Here is a 25,925-nt window from a genome sequence, read left to right as displayed (position 1 = left end):
AAGGTCACTCAACTCAGGATACCTTCCCCCAGCAGTGTGCCTTCCTCTTACTTGGTCCAGGACACTGAGACCACCGTATGGAAACTCTTTGATTGTACTGTCTTTTCACAGGTGCAATATTTCTGGGCTCATCATTCCCCTGCCCCACTCAGTCCTCCTTTCTCCTAGAGCCGTAACCTCTCCCTCCCTACTGGTTCCTTCCTCTCAGGCCTTCGTAAAAAGAATAAAATGAAGCAAACAGAAGTATATAACCACCACACCACCACAAACAAGCCATATTCCGTGATGTTCAGTAAGCGGAATAATAGACACCTCATCCCCCCGCAGAACACCCATTCTTTCCTCGGCTCCCGCACTGCAGCTCTGACCATCACTGCCAGGTGTCAGCCTCCCGGCCAGAGTCTCAGTGCTTCACCAGGAGAGGGACCCTGGGCTCCAGCAGGTTCTCAAAGGTACCCTGTCACCCCAAACCTTAGGAACCTCTGCTCTAGTGCATTAAAGACTGGCTTTGAAAGGGTTAGATGGGGCAACCCACTCCAGTATTCTTGACTGGAAAATCCCATGGACGGAGGAGCCTGGCAGGCTATAGTCCATGGGGTCGCAGAGTCGCACACGACTGAGCGACTTCACTTTCACTTTGGCCAACTATGGCCTGTGAGCCACATGTGGCCCACTGCTTGTCTTAAACAAAGTTTTATTAGAATGTGGCCATACCCATCCGTGCACCTACTGCCTGAGGCTACTGGTGTGCTGCGGGGTCAGCTATGCTGTGTGCTCTGCTCAGTTGCTCAGTCCTGTCTGGCTCTGCGGCCCCAGGACTGCAGCCCACCAGGCTCCTCTGTCCATGGGGATTCTCCGGGGAAGAAGACTGGAGTGGGTTGCCATGCCCTCCTCCAGGGGATCTTCCCGACCCAGGGACCTGGCCCAGGTCTCCCACACTGCAGGCGGGTTCTTTATCACCTGAGCCACCAGGGAGGCCCACATGGAAGTGGTGTCAACTGAGGAGCTACAACAGAGATGGCAGGGCCAGGGAAGCTGAAAACATTTACTCTCTGGCCCTTGATTAAAAAAAGGACGCCAATCCTGGGGTTAATTAGGAAGCTGGGTTCTTAAATCACACTGTTTTTCCCAGGTCGTGTTTTGGGATTAATGTTATGAGGCTGTATAGTGGAACCCCATGAGCGAAAGCCTTCTAATTTTTATTATGCAAGTGCAGCTGAGGGCATAGTCTTCTGTCTTTTACGGAATCCCTTTTGATGAGGACCTGATGAGCTCCTGGTTCTGGGTGGTCATATTGGTGATGATGATGTGTTTAACACTTTTCTAGATCTTACTATGGGCCAGACAGTGCATAAGCGCTTTATTTGCATTGACTCATTTTACTTTCACAGCAAACCCGTGAACTAGATATTCTAATTATGTCCTCGGTACACATAAATAAGTTACAAAGCACTTCTATGGAAATTACATGAAGAGCAATAGGGCATCTTCAGGGAGAGTAATCAGAGAAATAATTAGGTGAGAAGGTTCAAGGTTGCTGTAGAATGAGTCCTTCAAGGGCATCTTACCAAAGATAGCTTGGTACTTAGAAGCCGGCTCTTCTTTCAAGTTCATGTACGTGCTGTCGAGCACCGATGAACTCATTCCACCAATCTCCATGTAATTACTGTCACCAATCTGAATGCCAGAACTGCTGTGTATGGTATATTTTGAAGACTCATCTAATTAGAAAGAAACACACAGAGATTAGTAGTATATCTAGACTGAAAGGAAGAGAAAAAAGTACAGCCTGGTAAAGGGGCAGGACTCTACTCCAAATACTTAAGTTAAAGTATTTATCCTACGCCACCACTTGAAATTTTCTTCTTTAAAAGTGGGCTGAATCGTCTCACATGCATTAGGTTGGAAACCATCAAAAACACAGAGGCCACCAGCGTCAGCAAGGGTGTGGGGAAACGAACCTCTGTGTGCGGCGACTGGGAATGTAAAAAGATGCAGCCACCGTGGCAACCAGTGGTGGTTCCTCAAAAAGGTAAAAAAACTGCCAGACGATGCAGAGATTCTACTTGTATATGCCCCAAAGAACTGAAAGCAGGGTCTTAATCCGATATCTATACACGCTTGTTCGTAGCATTATTCCTAACAGCCAAAAAGTGGAAGCTACCAAGTGTCCGTCAACAGATGAACAGATAAACAAAATGTGGTCCATTCTGGATGGACCACATAATAATAATGCATTACTATTTAGCCTTAAAATAAGGGAATAATGGCACATGATGTAGCATGGATGAACCTTGAGGACACTCTTCAGTGAAGTAAGCCAGTCACAAAAGGACAAATGCCATACAACTCTACTTATATGAGGTCCCTAGAGTCATCAAATTTGTAGAGACAGAAAGCGGAAGGTTGACTGCCTGGGGCTGGGAAGGAGGGAGAAAGGGGAGTTAGTGTCTAATGGGGACAGGTTCAGTTTGGGAAGAAGGAAGAGTTCTGGAGGGGATGGTTGCCCAACAATGCGGTTTTCATCACAAATGGTAGTCTCTGGTCTAGACGAGATAAAGGATGAACGTGTCTGAGACTTACTTCTTACCTTCAGAAAACAGCAAGCAAGTGAAAGAATACAGGCACTTACTTCCCCTTACATCAGAGCCTGGACACAGTGGACTACTGAGATTCGACTTAGAGCGGAGGACGCCTCCTGGAGGCCAGGCTCTGTCACCCTGCACGTGTGGGTAGCTGCCTGAAGCCCACCTGAACAGACAGCCTAGGCTGAGGGGTCTGATGAGACTATTCCGGGGTGGCAAGGTGCATCTGGCGGCCGAAGACTCCAAACGGCTTGACCTTTGTTACCTTCTAGTTTATGACAGAGTAGTGGCTGGCTTTATTTTCAGGAAAATTTAAAAGAACAGTGTGACTCCAAGCCCATTTACCTCTTGATGGCAAGGAGGTGAATGGAATGGTGGGTGTGTTCCCCAGGAGGTTGGTCTCAGGCACCGGAGTTTTATATAGGCTTGGCATGTGGCCTGGGTTTGGCCCATACCAAACTCGTGGACTCATGGTCCCCAGGTCCAGCGGTCTCACTCCAAGCGGATGAAATGATCCATTTCTCCAGTATGGTGACTGGGGTTGGCTGCTTAGCCCCGCTGGCTGCTGGGCTGCACTGGTGTGACTCATCACACCAGGGTAAGCGAGGCCTTTTATCCCTGGGCTCTGAGCATTCTCATAAGGTCTCTGTTGTGCAAAAGGGTCATGGGAGACCCTGCGCTTCCTCTCCTCCTCACTGCTGTAAGCCATGTTCGGTCTGGGCTGCTCTTTTGTACGCCTGTCCATGCGGCTGCCATAAAGGTGGTAGTTGGCCTCTTCCTGGAGTTTACTGTGCAGCAGGAAGTCATTCTCCTCCGGCTGGTGATCTGGGGCGGGAGCAAACCAGGACTCCTCCACGGGACCCATCCCGAAGCCCTGTGAGCTGTGCAGTGAACTGGGCTGTTCTGTGGCTGGAAAGAAATGACCAGCATCGGAAAGAGCATCATGGAACACTAAGAAGTAAAACAGATCCCGAGCACCATCGGGAATCTGCACCTTGGACAAGAGACTGAAAACTCTGAGAACAAATAAAGAGCATTTACTAGTTGGTCTTCCTCCTAGTTGCATAGGTAGTGAGTGGTTGTCCTGCTGGTGGTGAGAGAGCACAAGAAAAGTTACAACCAAGCAGCAGAAAAGCAGGTGTTGTAGGAATGACAAAGGAAGAAAGGGACTTGTGTTGGAGCAGAGAAAGTGTCTCCTTGGTGTGATGAGGGCTGGAAAAATGAGAACGGCAGCAGCTCTGGGCTAAGCATTTCTGTGGGTTCTTTTATTCTTTAAAAGCCCTGTAAGACTAGGAGTGGGCTTCCTGGGTGGTGCTGGTGGTAAAGAACCCACCTGCCAGTGCGGGAGATGCAAGAGACATGGGTTCGATCCCTGGGTCAGGAAGATCCCCTGGAAGAGGAAATGGCAACCCACTCTAGTATACTTGCCTGGAGAATCCCATGGACAGAGGAGCCTGGCAGACTATAGTTGAAAGGGCTGCAAAGAGTCAGACACGACTGAAGTGACTTAGCACAAAAGACCAGGAGCAATTATTACCATAATGATGGATGAGGCTCACAAGAAGTTGAGTAGTTTGCCCCAGAACAGACAACTGGTGAGTGGCTTTAATTTCTGAGACTCTGCTCTCCCTTTTGTGACAATGAGAAAAGCACCCCTGCTTGACCCTGAGGCCAGCCTCTCTGCACGTCCTCTGGATGTGCCCGTCCCGGACCTTCTCGAGGACTTTGCTCCTGCCCGTATTCCTTTCTTTTTCATGAACTGTCACCTCCTCCCTATCAGATATATTATGTGTCCCTATCAGAGTATGTGTTCAGGATACTTTATGATTTTGGTGAACCTGTTGTTACCTAGTATTTCAAATACATGTATCTTGAAAGTGAATGTTGCTTAGTCGTGTCTGACTCTTTCCGACCCCATAGACTATACAGTCCATGGAATTCTCCAGGCCAGAATACTGCAGTGGGTAGCCTTTCCCTTCTCCAGGGGATCTTCCCAACCCAGGAATCGAACCAGGGTCTCCTGCACTGCAGGTGGATTCTTTACCAACTGAGCTATCAGGGAAGCCCATATGTATCTTATGTACATAAGATATGTATCTTAACTCCAAATATACTATTAATTCTTTTAAGATAGGCGTTAAATTTTACAGCTTCTTTTTCTCATACAATTGTAAATAATATTTTACACAGTTGTGTGAGTGAACAAGCAAACAAGTAAATAAATAGATTTTCAATCACAATATAAGTTACCTGAATTTGACCTGCTTGGAGCTATTGCCACACAGTCAATTTGGAGAGACTTCATTCTCTTTACAATTTCATTTTGGCCTGGAAACTCTTTCTAAAATTAAGAGCATAAAAACACACTTTAGGTAAACAGCAGAAAATAGTTCCAAAAAATCGTTACAAGAATGAATTTTTCAGAAGGTAGAAATATCACATAGTTCTTACAAGCAGTGAATATTAAAAAAAGTAAATGAACTTTTTTTCCTAAATAGCCACAACAATCTTAAAAAAGATTCCTGATTTCAAAACTCACTACATGGCTACAGTAATCAAACAGTGTGGTATTGGACTAAGGAAAGACATGTAGACCAGTGAATATAATGAAACCAAAATAAACCCTTGCATATAAAGCCAATTGATGAAAAAAATTTTTATTATTATTATTTATCACGACTGAGCAACTGAGTGCTCACATGCACAGAGTCACGCTCTGGTTTTGTGATTTATTTTTTCACTTACAATAAGTCTTGAAGATCTTTCCATTTCATTTGTTAGTTTCCACCACTCCTAAATGATTATATAGTTACTATCAGATCAGATCAGTCGCTCAGTTGTGTCCGACTCTTTGCGACCCCATGAATCACAGCACGCTAGGCCTCCCTGTCCATCACCAACTCCGGGAGTTCACTGAGACTCACATCCATCGAGTCAGTGATGCCATCCAGCCATCTCATCCTCTGTCGTCCCCTTCTCCTCCTGCCCCCAATCCCTCCCAGCATCAGAGTCTTTTCCAATGAGTCAACTCTTCACATGAGGTGGCCAAAGTACTGGAGTTTCAGCTTTGGCATCATTCCTTTCAAAGAAATTCCAGGGCCGATCTCCTTCAGAATGGACTGGTTGGATCTCCTTGCAGTCCAAGGGACTCTCAGGAGTCTTCTCCAACACCACAGTTCAAAAGCATCAATTCTTCGGTGCTCAGCCTTCTTCACAGTCCAACTCTCACATCCATACATGACCACAGGAAAAACCATAGCCTTGACTAGACGAACCTTTGTTGGCAAAGTAATGTCTCTGCTTTTGAATATGCTATCTAGGTTGGTCATAACTTTCCTTCCAAGGAGTAAGCATCTTTTAATTTCATGGCTGCAGTCACCATCTGTAGTGATTTTGGAGCCCAGAAAAGTAAAGTCTGACACTGTTTACTAACCATAACTTCATGCAAATATGGGCTCAATAAAGGACAGAAATGGCATGGACCTAACAGAAGCAGAAGATACTAAGAAGAAGTGGCAGGAATACACAGAAGAACTGTAAAACAAAGATCTTCACGACCCAGATAATCACGAAGATGTGATCATTCACACTCACCTAGAGCCGGACATCCTGGAATGTGAAGTCAAGTGGGCCTTCGGAAGCATCACTATGAATAAAGCTAGTGGAGGTGATGGAATTCCAGTTGAGCTATTTCAAATTCTAAAAGATGATGCTGTGAAAGTGTTGCACTCAATATGTCAGCAAATTTGGAAAACTCAGCAGTGGCCACAGGACTGGAAAAGGTCAGTTTTCATTCCAATCCCAAAGAAAGGCAATGCCAAAGAATGCTCAAACTACTGCACAATTGCACTCATCTCACACGCTAGTAAAGTAACGCTCAAAATTCTCCAAGCCAGGCTTCAGCAATACGTGAACCGTGAACTTCCAGATGTTCAAGCTAGTTTTAGAAAAGGCAGAGGAACCAGAGATCAAATTGCCAACATCCTCTGGATCATTGAAAAAGCAAGAGAGTTCCAGAAAAACATCTATTTCTGCTTTATTGACTATGCCAAAGCCTTTGACTGTGTGGATCACAATAAACTCTGGAAAATTCTTCAAGAGATGGGAATACCAGACCACCTGACCTGCCTCTTGAGAAACCTATATGCAGGTCAGGAAGCAACAGTTACAACTGGACATGGAACAACAGACTGGTTCCAAATAGGAAAAGGAGTATGTCAAGGCTGTATATTGTCACCCCTCTTATTTAACTTATATGCAGAGTACATCATGAGAAATGCTGGGCTGGAAGAAGCACAAGCTGGAATCAAGATTGCCAGGATAAATATCAATAACCTCAGATATGCATATGACACCACCCTTATGGCAGAAAGTGAAGAAGAACTAAAGAGCCTCTTGATGAAAGTGAAAGAGGAGAGTGAAAAAGTTGGCTTAAAGCTCAACATTCAGAAAACTAAGATCATGGCATCTGGTCCCATCACTTCATGGCAGATAGATGGGGAGACAGTGGCTGACTTTATTTTTTTGGGCTCCAAAATCACTGCAGATGGTGATTGTAGCCATGAAATTAAAAGACACTTGCTCCTTGGAAGGAAAGTTATGACCAACCTAGACAGCATATTAAAAAGCAGAGACATTACCAACAAAGGTCCATCTAGTCAAGGCTATGGTTTTTCCTGTGGTCATGTATGGATGTGAGAGTTGGACTATAAAGGCTGAGCGCCGAAGAATTGATGCTTTTCAACTGTGGTGTTGGGGAAGACTCTTGAGAGTCCCTTGGACTGCAAAGAGATCCAACCAGTCCGTCCTAAAGAAGATTAGTCCTGGGTGTTCATTGGAGGGGCTGATGCTGAAGCTGAAACTCCAATACTTTGGCCACCTAATGTGGAGAGCTGACTCATTTGAAAAGACCATGATGCTGGGAAAGATTGAGGGCAGGAGGAGAAGGGGACGACAGAGGATGAGAGTTGGATGACATCACCGACATGGGTTTGGGTGGACTCCGGGAGTTGGTGATGGACACAGAGGCCTGGCGTGCTGTGGTTCATGGCGTCCCAAAGAGTCAGACATGACTGAGCGACTGAAGTGAACTGAACCATAACTTAGTACATCTACTTAGAAGTATTTGGGTGATTTCCAAATTTATATATTTCCAAATTTTAAGTCTCACAAAGGTGCAAACATCTGAAGCTAAATCTTTGAGCATACACATGAACAGGATAGATTACTAAGTAGAGCTGCAGCAAAAGTTCATGCTTAAAAGTCTGATAGATGCTTCACATTTCAATAAACTTCACCAACCTACACTGTTACTAATGCTGCATGAAAGTGTGTTACTTTGCATTTTCACCAACACTTGATGTATCAGTCTTTCAAAACTCTTGTTGATCTAATGGATGAAAAATTATCATGAATTCACTTTGCTTTTCTGTTAGTGAAACCACATATCTTTTGCAATCTTTATCGTCCATTGGTGGATTCAACTTGTTTACATTTTATTCAGGATTTTCAAAACCACATTGTTAAGCAAAATCATTGTGTAGTTTTCCTTTCTTGTATCTGCCTTTCAGGTTTGGGAATCAAGGTTATGCTCATCTCATAAAATGAGCTTAGAAGAGTTCCCTCTTCTGTTATCCAGACAAGTTGTATAACATCGGGGTAACTTCTTCACTGAATATTTGACTGAAATTGCTGATTAAGTTATGTCGTTGTGGAATTTTCTTCTAAGACTGCTTAACTCTCTTTTAATAGTTATAGGAATATTCAGGTTTTCTGTCTCTAGTTGAGCCGGTTTCTCTAAATTACACAGCTGATCCTTGAACAGAGGAATCGGGGCACTCACCTCTCTCACAGCCGGAAATCCAAATACATCTTTATAGCCGGCCCTCGGTATTTGTCGTTCCATGTCACAAATTCGACCAAGTGACGATCACGTAGTATGTATTTATTGAGAAAAATCTGAGTATAAGTGGACCTATGCAGTTCAAATCTGTGTTGTTCAAAGGCCAACAGACTGCAGGCTATCATGTTTCTGGTGAGATGAAGCTTTTACCATCGTGAGATATCCCTGAGCGCTGCGCTCGCGCCCTTCTGCTTCGGCCGCCGTGCCCCTCGCTGCCCTTGTGGCCGCTTCCTCGGTTTGCCCTGGAGCCGCTGTTACAGTGTAGGTGTCCCTCAAAAGTGGCAGCTCGTGACTGTCTGATTTCGTGTGTGTGTCTGTATGTATTTTAAAACCTCTGTTTCCTGCCTGTTTTATTTAGCGCAGTTTCTCTCCCATGATTAGAGCAGTATGTTAAGACTTAGGACAATAGCTTGTTTCCCGAGCATGTGAGTGGGGGAGGTCTCTGCTCCTCTTAGCTGGTTAGCTGGCTATGGTCTCTGACAAACCTCTGTGATCCCAGGAAGGGTCTGCTCCCATCTGCTGCTCAGCACGGACGGGTTGGGGGGAAGAGCCAACTTCTGAAACAAACACAAGCATGGCTTCCGGGTGACAGTGCCCGCCAACGTGCCAGGTGAGATCTGTTCTTCTATATGCTGACCCAAGACTTCCTCCTCCAGGACTTCTTGAGTATTATGTTTGAGTTGGCCTTTTAAAACTTTTTTCCCATTATATGTCTCAAAAGATAATTCTGTTGGCTTTTTAATCTTTCAAGAATTCTTCAAAAATGACTGACCCACCTATGGTTACTTTCCACCCTATTCCAGTGATGCTGTGCTTATCTTTTTCCATATTGCTAGATATATTTCCCTCTCACTTCATTTGTTTTGACAGAGGAATGGGTCCAGTAATGCTAACTTGATGATATCTGCATAAAACTGCTAATTTTGTTTTTTTTGTGGTTACCAAGCTGTGCTGTGTGTTGTGCTTAGTCACTCAGTCGTGTCCGACTCTGGAACCTCATGGACTGTAGCCCACCAGGCACCTCTGTCCATGAGGATTCTCCAGGTAAAAGTACTGAAGTGGGTTGCCATGCCCTCCTACAGGGGAACTTCCCAGTTCCCCAGCTGCTTAGCTCGAATCTCAGTAGTAAAGTGTAATGCTTTGGTTTTCATGACTGATACGGTATTTGCTTTAATGCAGCTGGTATGTCACCCACCTTTAAACTCTTCACATCCTCTTCTACATAGTCTTCCAATTGATTTGAATAAAAAGGCCTAAATTTTTCTTCAATGCCTATACGTTAAAAAAAAAAAAAAAGCACTTTAAAATCTCTTAAGTATTTTCTAAAAATTTAGATTTAAGAGTCTGTTAAATTTGAATTACGTGCCTTAATCTGTGGGCAAAGCAACAGAATAAAACTTTAAATCACTTTCATAAATAGACAAGACTAATTTCTATGCAGACAGAACGAAGGCTGGGACACCACTGGAAAGAAACCAGGGCTCCTGCCCAACAGAAGGCAGCTTTAGGTAGTTGCTCTGCTGCAGCACAAGGCCCTGCCTAAGAGGCCAACATCCAGATGAAAAAGGAAGGGTGGGCTCCTTGTTTGTCCCTCTGGCATCAGAGGTGATCCAGGATGGAACACGCAGGGTAGGGATCTGGTGTAAAGAGTCAGAGAAACAAGGTAACGGAGGAGAGACAGCTGTTCAGCAAATGGCGGTGGAACAGGGAAAAAAGGAAAAAACAAAATTCAGCCTAAACCTCACACCTCATACACAAATTAACTTGACATGGATCATGTTATTTTCCCAATAAGACATTAAATAAATGGCAAGAAAGAAACCAAATATTTAGTTCTGTGCTGTCATTCCTTCACTGGCAATAATGAATTTTCCTTGACAATCATTAAAAAAAAAGAACTTAACACAGACTTAAATGTAAAACTCTTAAGATTTTCAGAAAAAAAAAAGGGAAGAAAGTATTTTGGATCTAATCCTGACAGTGTCCTCAGACTTGACACCAAAATTATCATCCACAACAGGAGAGATTAATGAATAAGACTTCATCAAAATAAAAACTTTCAGTCTATGAAAGATCCTGAGAAGAGAATGGAAAAAAAAAATACCAAGCTCCAGACTGGGAGAAGCTAACTGAAAAGCACATGTCCAGGAAAGGAACACTATATGGCACATACAGAGAACACTCTACATTCAACAGTGAAAAGACAAAATCCAATTAGAAAGTGGGCAAAAGACACAGAGCAACACTGCGCCGTGGAAGAGACACAGACGGCAGAGACACCCGCGAGAAGATGCCACCGTCATCGGGCGCTGGGGAGATGAAGCCAGAGCCGCACTGAGCTATCAGTACGTTCCTATCAGAGCGGCTACCTTACAGAGGAGCAGCGCCACCAAGTGCTGGTAAGGGTGCAGAGAGGTTGGATCACTTGTACGTGGCTGGTGAGACTGTAAAATGGTACAGCCTCTCTGGAAAACAGTGTGGCAGGGTTTTGGGGGTTTTTTTGGCCATGCTGCACAGCTTTTGGGATCTTACTTAGCTCCCCAGCCAGGGATTGAACCTGGGTCTCCGGCAGTGACGGCATAGAGTCCTAACCACTGCACAGCCAGGGAATACCCAGACTGGCAGTTTCTTTAAAAAAAAAAACTAAACATGAAACTACCTATGACTTACTTATTTAACTCCTGGGTACTTACACTAGAGAAATATTTACATTCACACAAACACCTGTAACGTGAGTATCCCCAGCAGCTTTACTCCTGTGAATGGCAGCAGGAGGGACGCTTGTGGAGATGGTGGTGTGTTGAATCTGACTGTGTCAGGGTCAGTATTCCAGCTGTGGTGTGTACTGAGTCTGGCCAGATGTGATCCTTGGAGGAAGCCAGGTAAAGGATACACGGGATGTCTGCATTATTTCTTACAACTGCATATAGGTCTACAATGATCTCAGAAGCAGAATTTTAGTTTAAAAAGGTGAAAAAGGCATGAGAAGAAACCAAGCCAGGACAAGATTCAGGCTGAGTAAGAAAGCAACTGAATCACCCCATAACCCTCTCATGGGAGTGGCTGGTTGGGTTTCAAATCGGTTTCCTCAAAGCAGAAATACGAGTGCAGAACCCCCTGCAGGCTCCTAAGTTCCTTCCTGCTCTTTATTTCTTCCTGACCCAATTTTCTCTTTCCCTCTGCCTCCAGGACCTTAGTAAGGTCCTAGGTGACACGGGGGGATGAGAAGAGGTACACAGATGTGACAAACTCCAGTCCCTTTCCTTCTCCTCTTGCTCTCAGCCTGATGCAGATGGCAAATAACACTTCCAGAGATGCCAGCCACACAGGGAGGAACCGAGATCAAAGAAGCTAAGAAATCAGACGGCCGGGAAGCACCCCAGCATCCGGCAGCAGGTGACTGGACAGACACGGTGCGGTCCTCACACTGCGGAACACTGCTCAGCAGGAAATAGGAGATCCTGACAGGATATGACCTGGAGGAACCCTAGACACTGTGCTCAGTGAACCAGCCAGTCATGACAGCACAACACTATAGGATTCCGCCTACACGGGGGGCCCCGCGAAGCCAAGTTCACAGAGACAGACAGGAGGGTGGCGGCTGCCAGGGGTCGGGAGCGGGTGGGGAGTCAGTGTGAACGGGTGCGGTTTCAGGTGGGGAAGGTGAAGACGCTGTGAATGTGCTAAATGCCACTGAACTTCGGTGCTGGAGGAGACTCTTGAGAGTCCCTTGGGCTGCAAGGAGATCCAACCAGTCAATCCTAAAGGAAATCAGTCCTGAATATTCATTGGAAGGACTGACGCTGAGGCTGAAGCTCCAGTACTTTGGCACCTGATGCGAAGAACTGACTCATTGGAAAAGGCCCTGATTCTGGGAAAGACTGAAGGCAGGAGGAGAAGAGGACGACAGAGGGTGAGATGGTTGGATGGCATCACCGACTTGATGGACATGAGTTTGAGCAAGCTCTGGGAGCTGCTGATGGACAGTGAAGCCTGGAGTGCTGCAGTCTGTGGGGTTGCAAAGAGTCAGACAGAACTGAACTGAACTGAACACCTAAAAATGATTACAGTGGTAAATTGTGTGTCACGTATATTTTAATACAATTAAGCAAATTTAACTATGGGGGAAAATACCACCAAGAAACAAAAGGACCTTGTATGCCTTCATGCTTGGGAGAGGGATGGCAACTTTTCTTTGAACAAAGCCTTTGGAATCTAGAAAATCAGTTTGAAATCAGGAGTGGAACTCGGTTTCCTAAAAACTCCAAGTACTGCCTGTCAGCCTCTCACTAGGAAGACGTGGGAGGGAGGCGGCGCCGGCACGGAGGGGACTCACCCGCGAACGTGGGCCGGTTGTCCGGGTTCCCCTCCCAGCACTGCCTCATGATGTCGATAACCTCCCGCGGGCAGAACTCAATGATGTCCTCCACGTCCGGCCTGTTCCCAGACTTGATGCACAGTATCAGCTGCTGCTCACAGATGGCGTCTACAGAGCAAACGGGAAGGTGAGCTGAGACGTTCAATTCCCACTCCTCTCAGGCAGGGAGGTGACAGAACCTGGACCAGGCCACTGATCTCTCACGGTTATACCAGGGAGGGGCAGAATGCCCTGGGACGATAAGCGGACCTGTTCCTCTGCAGAGACGATCAAAGAGAGGAAAGACAGATTATTGGCAAAGCTGTCTCCTGGCAGATGACTGAATATGTAAATAAAGCCAGTGCCACACTCCAGATTTTAATACAGAGACAAATAGCAGACAGTGGTTGCGTTGAAGGAACTCATTAATAAGAGTGACTTAAAATTCAGAGCGATACTGGCTATTCAGGAAGTAAGCACAAAGGGTTCTGGTGACAGGACCACTACTGGAAGGTCAGAAAAGGCTTTGTTGAGTCCAAAGGAATAAACGGGTTATCCAGGTAAAGAACTGGGAAGGAAGATTCAGAGAGGAAGATTCCAGGCCAACAAAGCAGGATCTGAATAGGTTGGGAGTTGCATAAATCAAGATGTATCTGGAAATTATGACCAGCTCAGTGTAACTGGGCATGTTGGCTGAGGCAAGGGAGGGAAGGAACAGCTTAGCCAAATCAGAGAGGGCCCTGTGCTCCATACTGAGAGGTTTGAACTTGATCCTGAATGTCAAGGGTATCTTGGAAGGATTTTAAACAGATGATTGAGAGGCCTGATCGGCCTGTTTGATGGCAGTGTGAGCGGTGGCGGCACGAGGAGCCTGCCACAGAGGGTGTGAACTGGACAGGGTCCTCTGGAGACAAAGAGATGCGGATGCATCTTGAATCTGATATACCCGGAGGTCACAGTTTCTGGCCATGCTGTGCAGCCTGTAGGATCTTAGTTCCCTGACCAGGGACTGAATCCCAGCCCTCAGCAATGGAAGTGTGAGTTCCAACCACTGGACCACCAGGGATTCCCAAATTCACAGGTTTCGATGTCTGATTGGATGTGGGAGGGCAAGGCTGAGTCTGGAGACTGAGGTTCTTGGTTGGGCAGCTTAGTTGGTGGATGGTAACACCATTTTCTGGATGTAAGAGCAGAGCTGAGTGAGCCACTCGGGCAGCATGGAGAACATGGGTTAGTTTTGGGGGATACTGCTATGGGGGGTCCTCTGGTACGTGGACTGGATCTAACAGCTAGGAGGATGTCCTCCTGGGAGCTGACAGTCACCCAGGAAGAGCAGGCAGGAGAAGGGCCATTAGTCCAGGTTCTTAACACACTGACCTGGAGAATGAAATGTCACCCCACTCCAGTATCTTGCCTGGAAAACCCCATGGACGGAGCAGCCTGGCAGGCTACAGTCCATGGGGTCGCAAAGGGTTGGACACGACTGAGCGACTTCACTTTAACACAGTGAAGAACAGCTACTTATATACCTGTTCTCCTGCACAAACCCTGTCTTTCTCATCTTTATAGACTCAGTTCCCAGTAAAGAGCCCATAGTAAGTACTGAAAAGAAATAATTCCTGAACGAAGGGGTGAGTGGATGGATGAAAGTATGGAGTGTGTGCCCTGAAAGTCCTCACAAGGACCGAGCAAGCCTTCCTGTCCGGGAGGAAGCCTGGATTGTTGAGTGCCCTGCAAGCTGAGATGCACTACCCAAGCTCCGATCTGTCCTATGGCCCCCGATTCCTAAATTGAGATTACTATCCATTCCACAAACGCTTGCCAAGTACCTACTACATTCCGTGTGTAGATACCGGGGGAAGAGCAGTGAATGGATGAGATGCGGTCCCGGCCTTCGTGGAGCTCACAGTCCGGTGAGTGAGACAGACATTGAACAAACAGTGATAAACCTCCACGACCTCACTGCACTCTGTTACCCCACTGACAACTCCCATCGGCCCCCAGGCCCCCTCCTCTATCGATGCCTTACTCTCGTACGGCTCCTTGTTGGCGAAGATCGCCCAGAGCACGATGGCAAAGCTGAACACGTCGGACTTCTCCGAGGGCCTGGAGTTGACGTCGTTCAGGTGCTCGGGGGCCATGTAGTGCAGTGTGCCACCGCTCTTCCCGGCGCTGCCGCCTGCCTTCCGCTGCTCATTGTGCTCCTCCTTCGTCAGCTTGCTCCACGTCTTGAAGGAAGCGACGCCGAGGTCAGCTATCTGCAGGAGAGCAAACCAACGGGATGCTCCTGTGACGGCAGCAAGCAAATCAGAGCTGTCTTTAAATTGGGGGCTTATCCAGTAGATGAAGGGACTCTAACATTTGCAGAAACGGCTGCCCCGGACAGGTTTAAAACAGCTACCTCTGAACAAACTAGTAGAAAACATATGTCTTCAGCTGTCTGGAAAATCTCCCATAAGAAAAGTCTGTGTGAAATTCTGGTGTCTCGATTCTTACGCAATATCTGGGGGTGGGGGGTGGTGGTTGATGGGGAGAAAAGCAGAAGATATTCCCGAGAAGAACAACAACTAGACATGTTTACTCTAACTCCTCATTTATTCTGCATGTTTTCTGTTGGTTCTGAGGCTAGGGAAAACAGGCACTTTCTTTTCAGCAGGTTTGTGTAGCACATGGTACTGCACCTTCTGTTTTCCCAAAGGGTGTCCAGAAGCCCATGGATGTGAATTTCCAAGGATCCTAAAGACACACGGAGGACAGGAGTGTAGCTGCTGGTGCTGAGTTGGGAGCCTGAACCTGAGAGAAGATGGGATGCGGAAGAGGGGAAAGACAGACAAAAAGGCAAAGAAAAAAATACCAAGGTCAGACACAGAGCACAGAGGGAGGCGGCAGGGCAGAATGACAGAGCTATACAGTGAAGACACCAGAGGCGGCAGTTCCACTTTTGCTTCAGGGAATCTGAACTTTTGGGGATGATTTCTGGCATGTGATTGTCTAGAATCCTCAAATTCTAACCCAGATCATAAGAGGTAAGTTATTAATGTAAAGAACCTTCTTTTAAAGACACAGGAAAAAAAAAAACAAAACCCTGTCCAGGGCTGGAACAGAGCGCTAGAAGCAGAATCTTCTGGTAAAGGGACGCCTGGGTAAGCAGTTCCTGCATCCTCCCCGCAATTCCACTTCCCCTTTCAGACCCTTGTGCTTGGCTGGGATTCCTGCTGCCAAAGCCAACTTGACATGATGGTCCACCTAGAGGAGAAAAGAAAACCCTCCCTCTTTTTCCTTTGACTACAGTGGACAGAGTTTTCAAAAGGAAACGGATTTTTAAAAAGGAGATGTAAGTAAAGTGAAAGTGAAGTCGCTTAGTCGTGTCCGACTCTTAGTGTCCCCATGGACTGCAGCCCACCAGGCTCCTCCGTCCATGGGATTTTCCAGGCAAGAGCACTGGAGTGGGGTGCCATTGCCTTCTCCTGATGTAAGTAAAGGAATAAATAAAGATCACTACCTCCACCAAGTCTCCCTCTTTTCATTCCTTGGCAGAGCTTTCTGGCACCGCCGTCACCAGGGAGGAGTTGGGCGAGCTCTGCTCTTGGCACACATCATGTCCGGAAAAGGGACTTACGCTGAGGATCAGAACCGCGCCGACCCCCAGGAGCCCTGACTGTGGATACCTTGATGTGGAAGTCACTGTCAACGAGGATGTTTTCTGGCTTGAGGTCCTTGTGTATCACCCCTTCTCCGTGGAGGTAGCGCATTCCTTCGATGGTCTCCATAATGATCCTCCCTTTCACGGACAGGGGGATGCTGACCTGAAACGAGTGGCAGTCCGTCCGGGAGATGGAAAGGGACTTAAAGGGGCCAAAGCACCGGCTTCCTTCAAGAGCAGTGGATCCGGACCTGAGGACAGAGCCAGCAGCTTCCCTTCCCGCAGGCCCCGAAGATGCGTCCTGACCACCTTGTAGGGTGGGGGCCCCTCCGCTGTGTTCCCACAGCTCTCTGTGGGCGTGTCTGTCAACACACCACCACACCAGACATTCACATCCCGACCTGTGCCCTGTTACCTCTGTCACACTTGCTATTGCTTCCTGAACAAACAGCACTGGCCTTGCTCTTAACAGGTACACACACTTGCGTTTTGACTACCCCACAGGGCAGGCAGGGATCTTAGTTTCCCGAACGGGCATCAAACCCGTGCCCCCTGGAAGTGGAAGCAGGGAGTCTCAATCACTGGACTACCGAGAAAGTCCAGGTACCTACACTTTTAAAAATGCATTAAAATTATTTGGCTTTGGTAAACAGGATGCATCTTGCTGTTGGAAACCTTCCTCATCCAGTGTTGTTATTCTTGAGAAAATCCAAACCACCAGCCATTCGCACAGGAGTCCGAGGCACAGGGGCTGGCAGGCCGGGCGAGGCGTACCTGGGCCTTGAGCACGCGCATGAGGTCGCCCTGCTCCATGTACTCCATCACCAGTGAGTAGCTGCCCTCCTCCATGATGACGCCCAGCAGCTTGACCACGCGATGGTGCCGCAGCCGATGCATCATCCTGCCCTCCTCCAGGAGGGCCTCGTTGTACCTGGGGGCCGGGGGCAGGGGTCAGATGGTCAGGGGCAGCCTGCTCCTCTCCCGCCCCTGGGAATGCCCCCAAGCGTCCCCGGGGCTGCCCCTCCACCCTGGGTGCCTCCTCCCCGGGGACCACGGCCAGTGCACAGGAAGCGTTAACCCAATGACCAATCAACGCAAAGCTGGTGAAGAGCAGCAAGGAAATGCGGCCGGGAAACAAAGACCGCGCTGGACAGTGGACTAAACCCACGGCCTCTCTCACAGCCACTCCGGCGAGAGCAGAGGGAAATAAAACAGCTTCCCCACTGCCTCAGAGAGAGGGTCCTGGATGCTGACTCACGAACCAGGGCTTCGTGCCCATGCTCGGGGCTGGTCCTCACCCACCATGGAGCAGAGCCTTCGCCCGCTCCCGCCTGCTCCTCCCATCCTCTTCCCAGCGCCCCTGCACTGCCCTGGGCCGCCTCCTCTCTGTTTCCTCTTCAGTTTTCTTCTGTAATTTACCAGCTTGGAGCTCTCCCCTAGCCGGCGTCTGAATCCTTGTGAGTCAGGGATGTCAATGACCGCCCTGCAGGGCCATCTGATATGAAGCCTCAAGGCTGACCCTTGCACCCAGGTCTGTCTCATAAAGGCTGTGCCACCCGATTCCACCACCCTGGCACAGCATGTGGCCTGCCCAACTCTGCCCCTGACTCACTCGGTGCGCTTGGGGCCCGTGTACACCTTCTTCAGGATCACCAGTCCGTGGGATCTGTGTAAACACAGACACACCTTCCCGAAGCCCCCACTGTCCAGGTCTGCCTGCTCCAGGAAGTCTGTAGAGCTCATCTTAATGTCGTCCAAGGACATGGCTGCTTTCCTTCTGAAGGGCCAGAATGCCCCGAAAACACACAACCCTGTGAAGAAAAGAGGACACGTCAGTACAGACAAGTCGTCACACAAACTGTATAAATGCTCCACCACACGCTTGGTGTGCCTTTATTTTTTGAAGATAGATTTATAGTCTCTAAGATGAATGTTTTTCCTATTTCCAGGAATCACAGAAAACCACAATCTTTCTTCCTTAGACTTTCATTTCTACAAACATGGAAGATCAGTTCAGTTCAGTCGCTCAGTCGTGTCCGACTCTTTGCGACCCCATGAATCGCAGCACGCCAGGTCTCCCTGTCCATCACCAATTCCCAGAGTTCACTCAGACTCATGTCCATCGAGTCAGTGATGCCATCCAGCCATCTCATCCTCTGTCGTCCCCTTCTCCTCCTGCCCCCAATCCCTCCCAGCATCAGAGTCTTTTCCACTGAGTCAACTCTTCACATGAGGTGGCCAAAGTACTGGAGTTTCAGCTTTGGCATCATTCCTTCCAAAGAAATCCCAGGGTGATCTCCTTCAGAATGGACTGGTTGGATCTCCTTGCAGTCCAAGGGACTCTCAAGAGTCTTCTCCAACACCACAGGTCAAAAGCATCAATTCTTCGGTGCTCAGCTTTCTTCACAGTCCAACTCTCACATCCATACATGACCACTGGAAAACCCAGTGGTCGGATGCAAAAAGCCTTGACTAGATGGACCTTTGTTGGCAAAGTAATGTCTCTGCTTTTCAATATGCTATCTAGGTTGGTCATAACTTTCCTTCCAAGAAGTAAGCGTCTTTTAATTTCATGGCTGCAGTCACCATCTGAAGTGATTTTGGAGCCCAGAAAAATAAAGTCTGACACTGTTTCCACTGTCACCCCATCTATTTCCCATGAAGTGATGGGACCAGATGCCATGATCTTAGTTTTCTGAATGTTGAGCTTTAAGCCAACTTTTTCACTCTTCACTTTCACTTTCATCAAGAGGCTTTTAAGTTCCTCCTCACTTTCTGCCATAAGGGTGGTGTCATCTGCATATCTGAGGTTATTGATATTTATCCTGGCAATCTTGATTCCAGCTTGTGTTTCTTCCAGCCCAGCGTTTCTCATGATGTACTCTGCATAGAAGTTAAATAAGCAGGGTGACAATATACAGCCTTGACGTACTCCTTTTCCTATTTGAGAACCAGTCTGTTGTTCCATGTCCAGTTGTAACTGTTGCTTCCTGACCTGCATATAGGTTTCTCAAGAGGCAGGTCAGGTGGTCTGGTATTCCCATCTCTTGAAGAATTTTCCAGAGTTTATTGTGATCCACACAGTCAAAGGCTTTGGCATAGTCAATAAAGCAGAAATAGATGTTTTTCTGGAACTCTCTTGCTTTTTCAATGATCCAGAGGATGTTGGCAATTTGATCTCTGGTTCCTCTGCCTTTTCTAAAACCAGCTTGAACATCTGGAAGTTCACGGTTCACGTATTGCTGAAGCCTGGCTTGGAGAATTTTGAGCATTACTTTACTAGCGTGTGAGATGAGTGCAACTGTGCAGTAGTTTGAGCATTCTCTGGCATTGCCTTTCTTTGGGATTGGAATGAAAACTGACCTTTTCCAGTCCTGTGGCCACTGCTGAGTTTTCCAAATTTGCTGGCATATTGAGTGCAGCACTTTCACAGCATCATCTTTCAGGATTTGGAATAGCTCAACTGGAATTCCATCACCTCCACTAGCTTTATTAGTATATAGAAATGCAAAATACTTTTGTATACTGATTTCCCTGGTGGCTTATATGGTAAAAAAAAAAAAACACCAAAAAAACCTGTCTGCAATGTGGGAAACCAAGGTTTAATCCCTGGGTTGGGAAGATCCCCTGGATAAGGGAATGGCTACCCACTCCAGTATTCTTGCCTGGAGAATCCCATGGACAGAGGATCCTGGCAGGCTACAGCCGATGGGGTTGCAAAGAGACAGATAAGACTAAGCGACTAACATTTACTTACTTAGTGACTTTGTATCCTACAACATTGCTGAAATTGTTCCTTAGTTCTAACAGTTTTTTGATGGAGTGTTTTAGAGTTGTCTATGTATCTCACATGATCTGCAAATACTGACAGCTTTATTTCTTCCTTTCCCATTCACATGCCTTTTCTTGCCTAGTGAATCTGGCTAGAACTTCTAATACTGTGTTGAATAAAAGAGGCAAGAGTGGGCACCCTGGTCTTGCTCCTGATTTGTTGTTTTGTTTGGCAGCACCACATATGTGGTTTGTGGGATCTTAGTTCCTGGACCAGGGATTCTACTCAGGCCCTCAACAGTGGGAGCACAGAGTCCTAACCACTGGGCCACCAAGGAATTCCCCTTTTATTCCTGATCTTAAGACGCTTTCAGTTTTTCATTGTTAGTATGATGTTAGCTGCGGGTGTAAAACCTAACTTTGCACTTTGAAATTTTTAATAAAATGTTGGGATGGGAAGCTTTTTTAAGTGGCTGAAGGGGTTTCTGAAAATGCCTAAGCTGAGAGCAGTCCTGTCAGTGGCCTGCTGTAGTCTGGCTCAGGTAACCAAACTTCTACATCCTGCACAAAGTCTTTGGTGGGCCCTGCTACTCCAACAAAGCTCACATAGCAGCATGGCAGATTACACTATGAGCCATTTTCCTGTAACATGAGACATTTCCAAGTAAGAGGAAGTGCCCTCTGGAAAGAAGCACATTTTTGGGGCAGTGACACGGGGTGTGGGGAGGCTGCCCAGTAAAGGGCATGACCATGGTGGGGGCGGGGGAGGCAGGGCCTGAAGGTGAGCTACTAGAAGCTGTCACGACGGTGAAGAGCACACAGGCTTTTCTCCCATATGAACTCTAGCTCTAATTTATCAGTCCTTGGGTAACTTACATGAGCCTCAATTTCCTCATTTGCAAAAGGAAATAATAATGACTGCCTCACAGACTGGTAAGCAGTGTATGAGAAGAAACATCTGAACACACATTGGTGCCTGCTTTGTCGTTCTGGCTATGACTGGCCCACCCGTCTACCCCTACTCGTCACGTTCACACTGTTTCCCAGGCTGTGAGAATGGGGGTGTGCAGCTGGGATCCACTCTTCACAGTAGCTCTCTATGGACCAGTCCTTGTGAAGCAGGGTGGGGGTGTCCACTCTCCCCTACAAGCTTCTGAGTGCACATTCTTCTCCTGGCTAAAAATTGCTCCCCCTTGAGGTCTCAGAGACATCATTTCCTCAGGGAAGCCATCCTATGTCTTCTTATTAGACATTTTCACAGCACCCAGTACCTTGAATCAGTTAGACAGCTATAATTTGGGAGTTATTTCAATTAAGCTCACAGAAGGCAGGAAACTATCTTAGGCACTATTTATAGTCCCCAGCACATAACCTGGCATAAGGCAGTTGGTCATTAAATGCATAATTTTTTTTAAAAAAGAGAACTATTTAATCATCCAAAAATAAAGTTAAGTGAATTATAGCACATTCATAAAATGTAGTATTATATAGTCAATACATTAACAGGTGGATGGCTAGGTACACATATAGCTATATGTACAGGAAAAAAAGACACAGTGAAAGACACCTAAATGTTAGCAAGGATATATGGATGGTCAGGTGACTTTTATTTCTTCTTTACACATTTATTAGATTTTGTAATTTTTATACAAATTACCTTTATAATAAAATTTCTTTTTTAAAAGGGAGTTAAGTTCCTCACTCAGTAATTCTTTATCCTAAGGAATCAAATCAGAGACACTGATATAGATTATGTACAAGGATATTCCCAGTAACATGAGAGAACAGCAAAAGCACATAATACAACTGACATATACATAACACGGGAGAGTAAGTTATGGCTCATTCACATTATGAAAGTCATCTAGCAGTTTTAAAAAATGATGTTATATGTGAATGTTTAGTGGGCTTCCCCAGTAGCTCAGCTGGTAAAGAATCTGCCTGCAATGCAGCAGACCCTGGTTCGATTCCTGAGTCAGGAAGTTCACCTGGAGAAGGGACAGGCTACCCACTCCAGTATTCTTAGGCTTTCCTGGTGACTTAGCAGGTAAAAAATCTGCCTGCAATGTGGGAAACCTAGGTTCAATCCCTGGGTCAGGAAGAGCCCCTGGAGAAGGGCATGGCAACCCACTCCAGTATTCTTGCCTGGAGAATCCCATGGACAGAGGAGCCTGGTGGGCTAGAATCCATGGGGTTGCAAAGAGTTGGACACAACTGGGCAACTAAGCACAGCATGAATGTTTAGTAACATTAAAAAAGGCTCCCAGACAGTACAGAAACAGGAAGGAGTTATAACCATGCCCTGAACTATGACCATAGGGTATAAAGATTCAGCTAGATGAGGACTTCTACCTGCTCTCTATCCTTCGGCCAGGTCTCCTCTCTTCAGAGCTGCCAAGACCAACTAGGACCTGCCTTGCCTCCTGCAGGAGCGATGCAGCTCCAGGGAGAGGGGCCTCCAGGTGGGCCTGCAGCGCTCTGTGAGGCTGGCTTCTGACCCCAGCTGGCTCTCCTCGTCTGTGGTTTGCTGGTTTAGCCTGGTCTTACTTCACCTTACGCACCTTTTGCATGGTTTCCAATGACTTCTTTTGTTTTTATTACTCCCCCCCTCCCCCGGCCATTCCCCCATGAATGATTCAACTCTATAAGTACTGAATATCTTAGGAGGGACTGGTGAGTGGTTTAGATACCCAAGAGTCACAGAAACTCTGAAAGTAGCCAAGTAGAAAGTCACACTGTAAAGTCATGTTACAGAGTAATTAATGAACACACACTAACCTGTCATATCATCTTATGATCAAGTACCTTCAATAGAGAATATAACGGTCTATTTTAATGGTTTTCAAAATGTTTTTTGCATAAGTGTACTTAATTCAGGGATTTAAGGAAGCAAAATCCACTGAAATTAATTGAAAATTCCAAGAAACTTCACAAATTATCTGTAAGTCTATATAAAAAAAATTCATATCTACATTCAATTTTGTCAACTATACTTCAGTAAAACTGGGGAAAAATACAAATTACTAACAATATATAACATCAAAAAGCCAGGCAAAATTAATCTACAAAATTAACAGTCAGGGTAGTAGTTACTACGAGGTGGAAGCAGGAGGCAGGGAAGGAAAGGAAGTGTGGGGGAGTGATGGCAATACTTGTTTCTTCTTAATGTTCACTTCAGGACACTTAAGAGAGTCAAACAGTTATGATGTGTGTTCTTTTCTGTGTATTGCAATAAATAATTTTTTTTAAGTTAAAAAAATTTCATATTTACCTTTAAGTGGTTGAGGGCAATTTTTTTCAATGTTTCAGTGAGGACCATACATGATGAGTCTGACAGAAAATACTGGCTACCCAACTATTATGCCCCCCTTTTCCTCTGCAGATGGAACTCTGTTTTTACTCAGGCATCCAATGGGAATTTCTCAAGGTTCTTTGATTTTAACTGCTTGATGCTTTGCTTCAGATAAACAAGAGCTCTGAGCAAGAGAGAAGACTGCAAGAGTTCAACCCAGTATTATCCTGCGCATGATGACCCTCTGAAGTACCAACTTATTAATACATCGGCTTCAAGTTACAAATTAAGAAACTAAAATTTGGAGTTTAATGATTCACCTAGAGTAACAGATCCCAGAATTGAGCCTTAATGTCTTCACTCAAATTTCCACTATCAGTTCACTAACACATGCTACTTCTCTAGAGAGCAAACAATAATTTGTCTTTGTTAAAATCAGATGCCAAGACCTGATCTTACAATTCTGCTCACCTATACTAAATAAGTATGCTACATTCAGAAACATAGGGAAAGTACAGGCTAAATTTTAAAAACATATGAAAACATGTGGTTCAAAATCAATATTCTACTAGGTTAACACGATCATTTTTGCCGAAGTATAACATCCAACCATAGCATGGGAAGCTGTGCTTTTTCAAATTCCCAGCTCATACTGGTGGTATTACCATGTTGCCGATTAATAAGCATCCAAGAGAAATTTTCAATTTTGGAAACTGTTATTTAGGGATTTTTCTTTATTCTCGTGAATATTCACAATCCTGAAAGTGCAATATATCTGTGGTGCTCAATACAGCTCAGTGAGAGAAACATGCAAATTACAGTTAATCATTATAGTTGTTTTATCAGTAATAATAATTACAATGATGAGATACCTCAAATGTTTTAAACAAGCTTCCTCTTTACCTTTTGTGTTTAGAAGGGTGCAGTTGCCCAAATTTATAATTGACTACAATTTCCTCCCCACTCTTGCACCTACGTACCTGATGGTTACAAAATGTAGATCAAGTAAGAAGTTACTCCTGCCTTGCCTTCTTCATGTGTGAATGGAGGGAGAAGTAATAGCGGTTCTATGGCAAAGTCGCTTGAGTGTAACGGGCCTCGGGCTTTGTCCAGGACACACAAGAGCTCCGAGCAAGGAAGAGCCGAAGGAACAGCGAGAGACGACGTAATGAACAGCCAACCCCGCCTCTGTGGGAGGCTGTCCAGTGTGAGGAAAGAAGGGTGGCGCTGACCCTCTTCAAAACTCTGAAGAGGCTACGAGAGCGTGTGTGCGCTCAGTCACTTCGAAAACGCACGCGCCACCGGGTGACGACGCCCTCCCCGCCGTGCCCGTCGATCCTTCTTTCCCAGCTCTCCTCGAAGACGGCGCGGGAAGGCGTCTGACGGCGTCGCGAGCTGCGGCGGCCCCGGCGCCCCCGTCAGAGGCCCTGCCCCAGGGCGCCCGCATGACCCGGGGCGGCGAAAGCTCCTAACGACATCGCAGGGAAGACCCGCCACCTCCCCCGACACCACAGCGCAGACCACGTGACGGGCCGTCTCCACGTCACGCAGTTATCACGCCGGAACCAAATCTCCGCCCGGTCCCGCCGGACCCAAACTCCCGGCGAGACGAGACGCCTCAGGAATAGCCGACGGCTGGCAATTGGGCGCCCCACTTCCGGGAATTCGCGGGCCACGCCCACCACCCTACTGGCCCACCGTCTGACTTCCGGGAACTCGCGGGCCACGCCCCACCACCCTACTGGGCCCACTGCCCGACTTCTAGGAACGCCGCGGGCCACGCCCACCGCCCGAACTCCAGGAGCCGCGTCGCCCGCCCCCCACCCACCGGAAGCAGAAGCCCCGCCCCCTGCCGGAAGCCAGCCCGAGAGACTGTTCTGGGCCCTGAGGTCCCGCGCTAACGCACCGAGAGATTCACTTTCGCTTTCGCGGGAGACTTCCTGAGGCCCCAAGCCGGGTGAGGAAGGAGGCGGCGGGGCAGCCTAGAGTTGCTCCGACGCCCGGCAGTACCTGGCCGGCGCAGGCCGGGGTGGCACGCCGGGCCCGATAAGGGGTCTCCGGGGCGGAGCCGTCGGCTGGGAGGCGGGCGGGGACCGCCCCGCCCTGTCCACACCGCGCCCGGCTCCGCGGGCCAGCCGTCCGTCGCGTGTTGTCCACTGGTCGGCGCGCTCGGGCTCCTCGCGGAGTGGGCCCGCTGGGGCCCCGCGCTCCGGGGTCGGCGCTCCGGGACACCGATATGGTGTCCGCGCCGCCCGCGCTTCGACTGAGGGAGCCCGGCCGGCGGAGGGCGTGGACTGCTCGCTCCGCCTCCTCTCCTGCCCGGGAGGAGGGTGGGGAGAGCGCCCGCCCAGCGGCTGGAGAGGCCTCCAGGCCGG

The 25,925-nt window shown here is 47.3% G+C and overlaps 1 protein-coding gene and 1 long non-coding RNA gene across 4 annotated transcripts in view; one reads left to right on the top strand and one right to left on the bottom strand.

Moving 5' to 3' along the window:
* Positions 1-14,536, top strand: part of LOC129645376 (uncharacterized) — a 19,254-nt gene extending 4,718 nt beyond the window's left edge. Inside the window, exons 3-4 of the long non-coding RNA XR_008711296.1 lie at positions 8,987-9,097; positions 14,414-14,536. This is a non-coding gene — a long non-coding RNA (uncharacterized LOC129645376). The remainder of the gene's footprint in view (positions 1-8,986; positions 9,098-14,413) is intronic.
* RIPK1 (receptor interacting serine/threonine kinase 1) overlaps positions 1-25,925 on the bottom strand; it is a 27,249-nt gene extending 1,324 nt beyond the window's left edge. Inside the window, exons 1-10 of one of the 3 annotated variants that reach the window (XM_055570481.1) lie at positions 25,457-25,925; positions 18,100-18,298; positions 17,262-17,418; positions 16,513-16,650; positions 14,874-15,102; positions 12,824-12,973; positions 9,683-9,759; positions 4,836-4,926; positions 2,931-3,494; positions 1,569-1,721 (exon numbers count right to left, since the gene is read on the bottom strand). In XM_055570481.1, the coding sequence (XP_055426456.1) occupies positions 1,569-1,721; positions 2,931-3,494; positions 4,836-4,926; positions 9,683-9,759; positions 12,824-12,973; positions 14,874-15,102; positions 16,513-16,650; positions 17,262-17,418; positions 18,100-18,251 (1,711 nt within the window). In that variant the 5' untranslated portion in view covers positions 18,252-18,298; positions 25,457-25,925. Of the gene's footprint in view, positions 1-1,568; positions 1,722-2,930; positions 3,495-4,835; positions 4,927-9,682; positions 9,760-12,823; positions 12,974-14,873; positions 15,103-16,512; positions 16,651-17,261; positions 17,419-18,099; positions 18,299-24,530; positions 25,204-25,456 lie in introns of those variants that run through there. The other 2 variants (XM_055570484.1, XM_055570482.1) reach the window with 2 other exon arrangements.

Source organism: Bubalus kerabau, chromosome 3, assembly GCF_029407905.1.
Source record: "Bubalus kerabau isolate K-KA32 ecotype Philippines breed swamp buffalo chromosome 3, PCC_UOA_SB_1v2, whole genome shotgun sequence".
NCBI lineage: Eukaryota > Metazoa > Chordata > Mammalia > Artiodactyla > Bovidae > Bubalus > Bubalus kerabau.
Note: the sequence above shows the minus strand (reverse complement) of the source record. Positions and strands in the feature narration are given on the sequence as shown.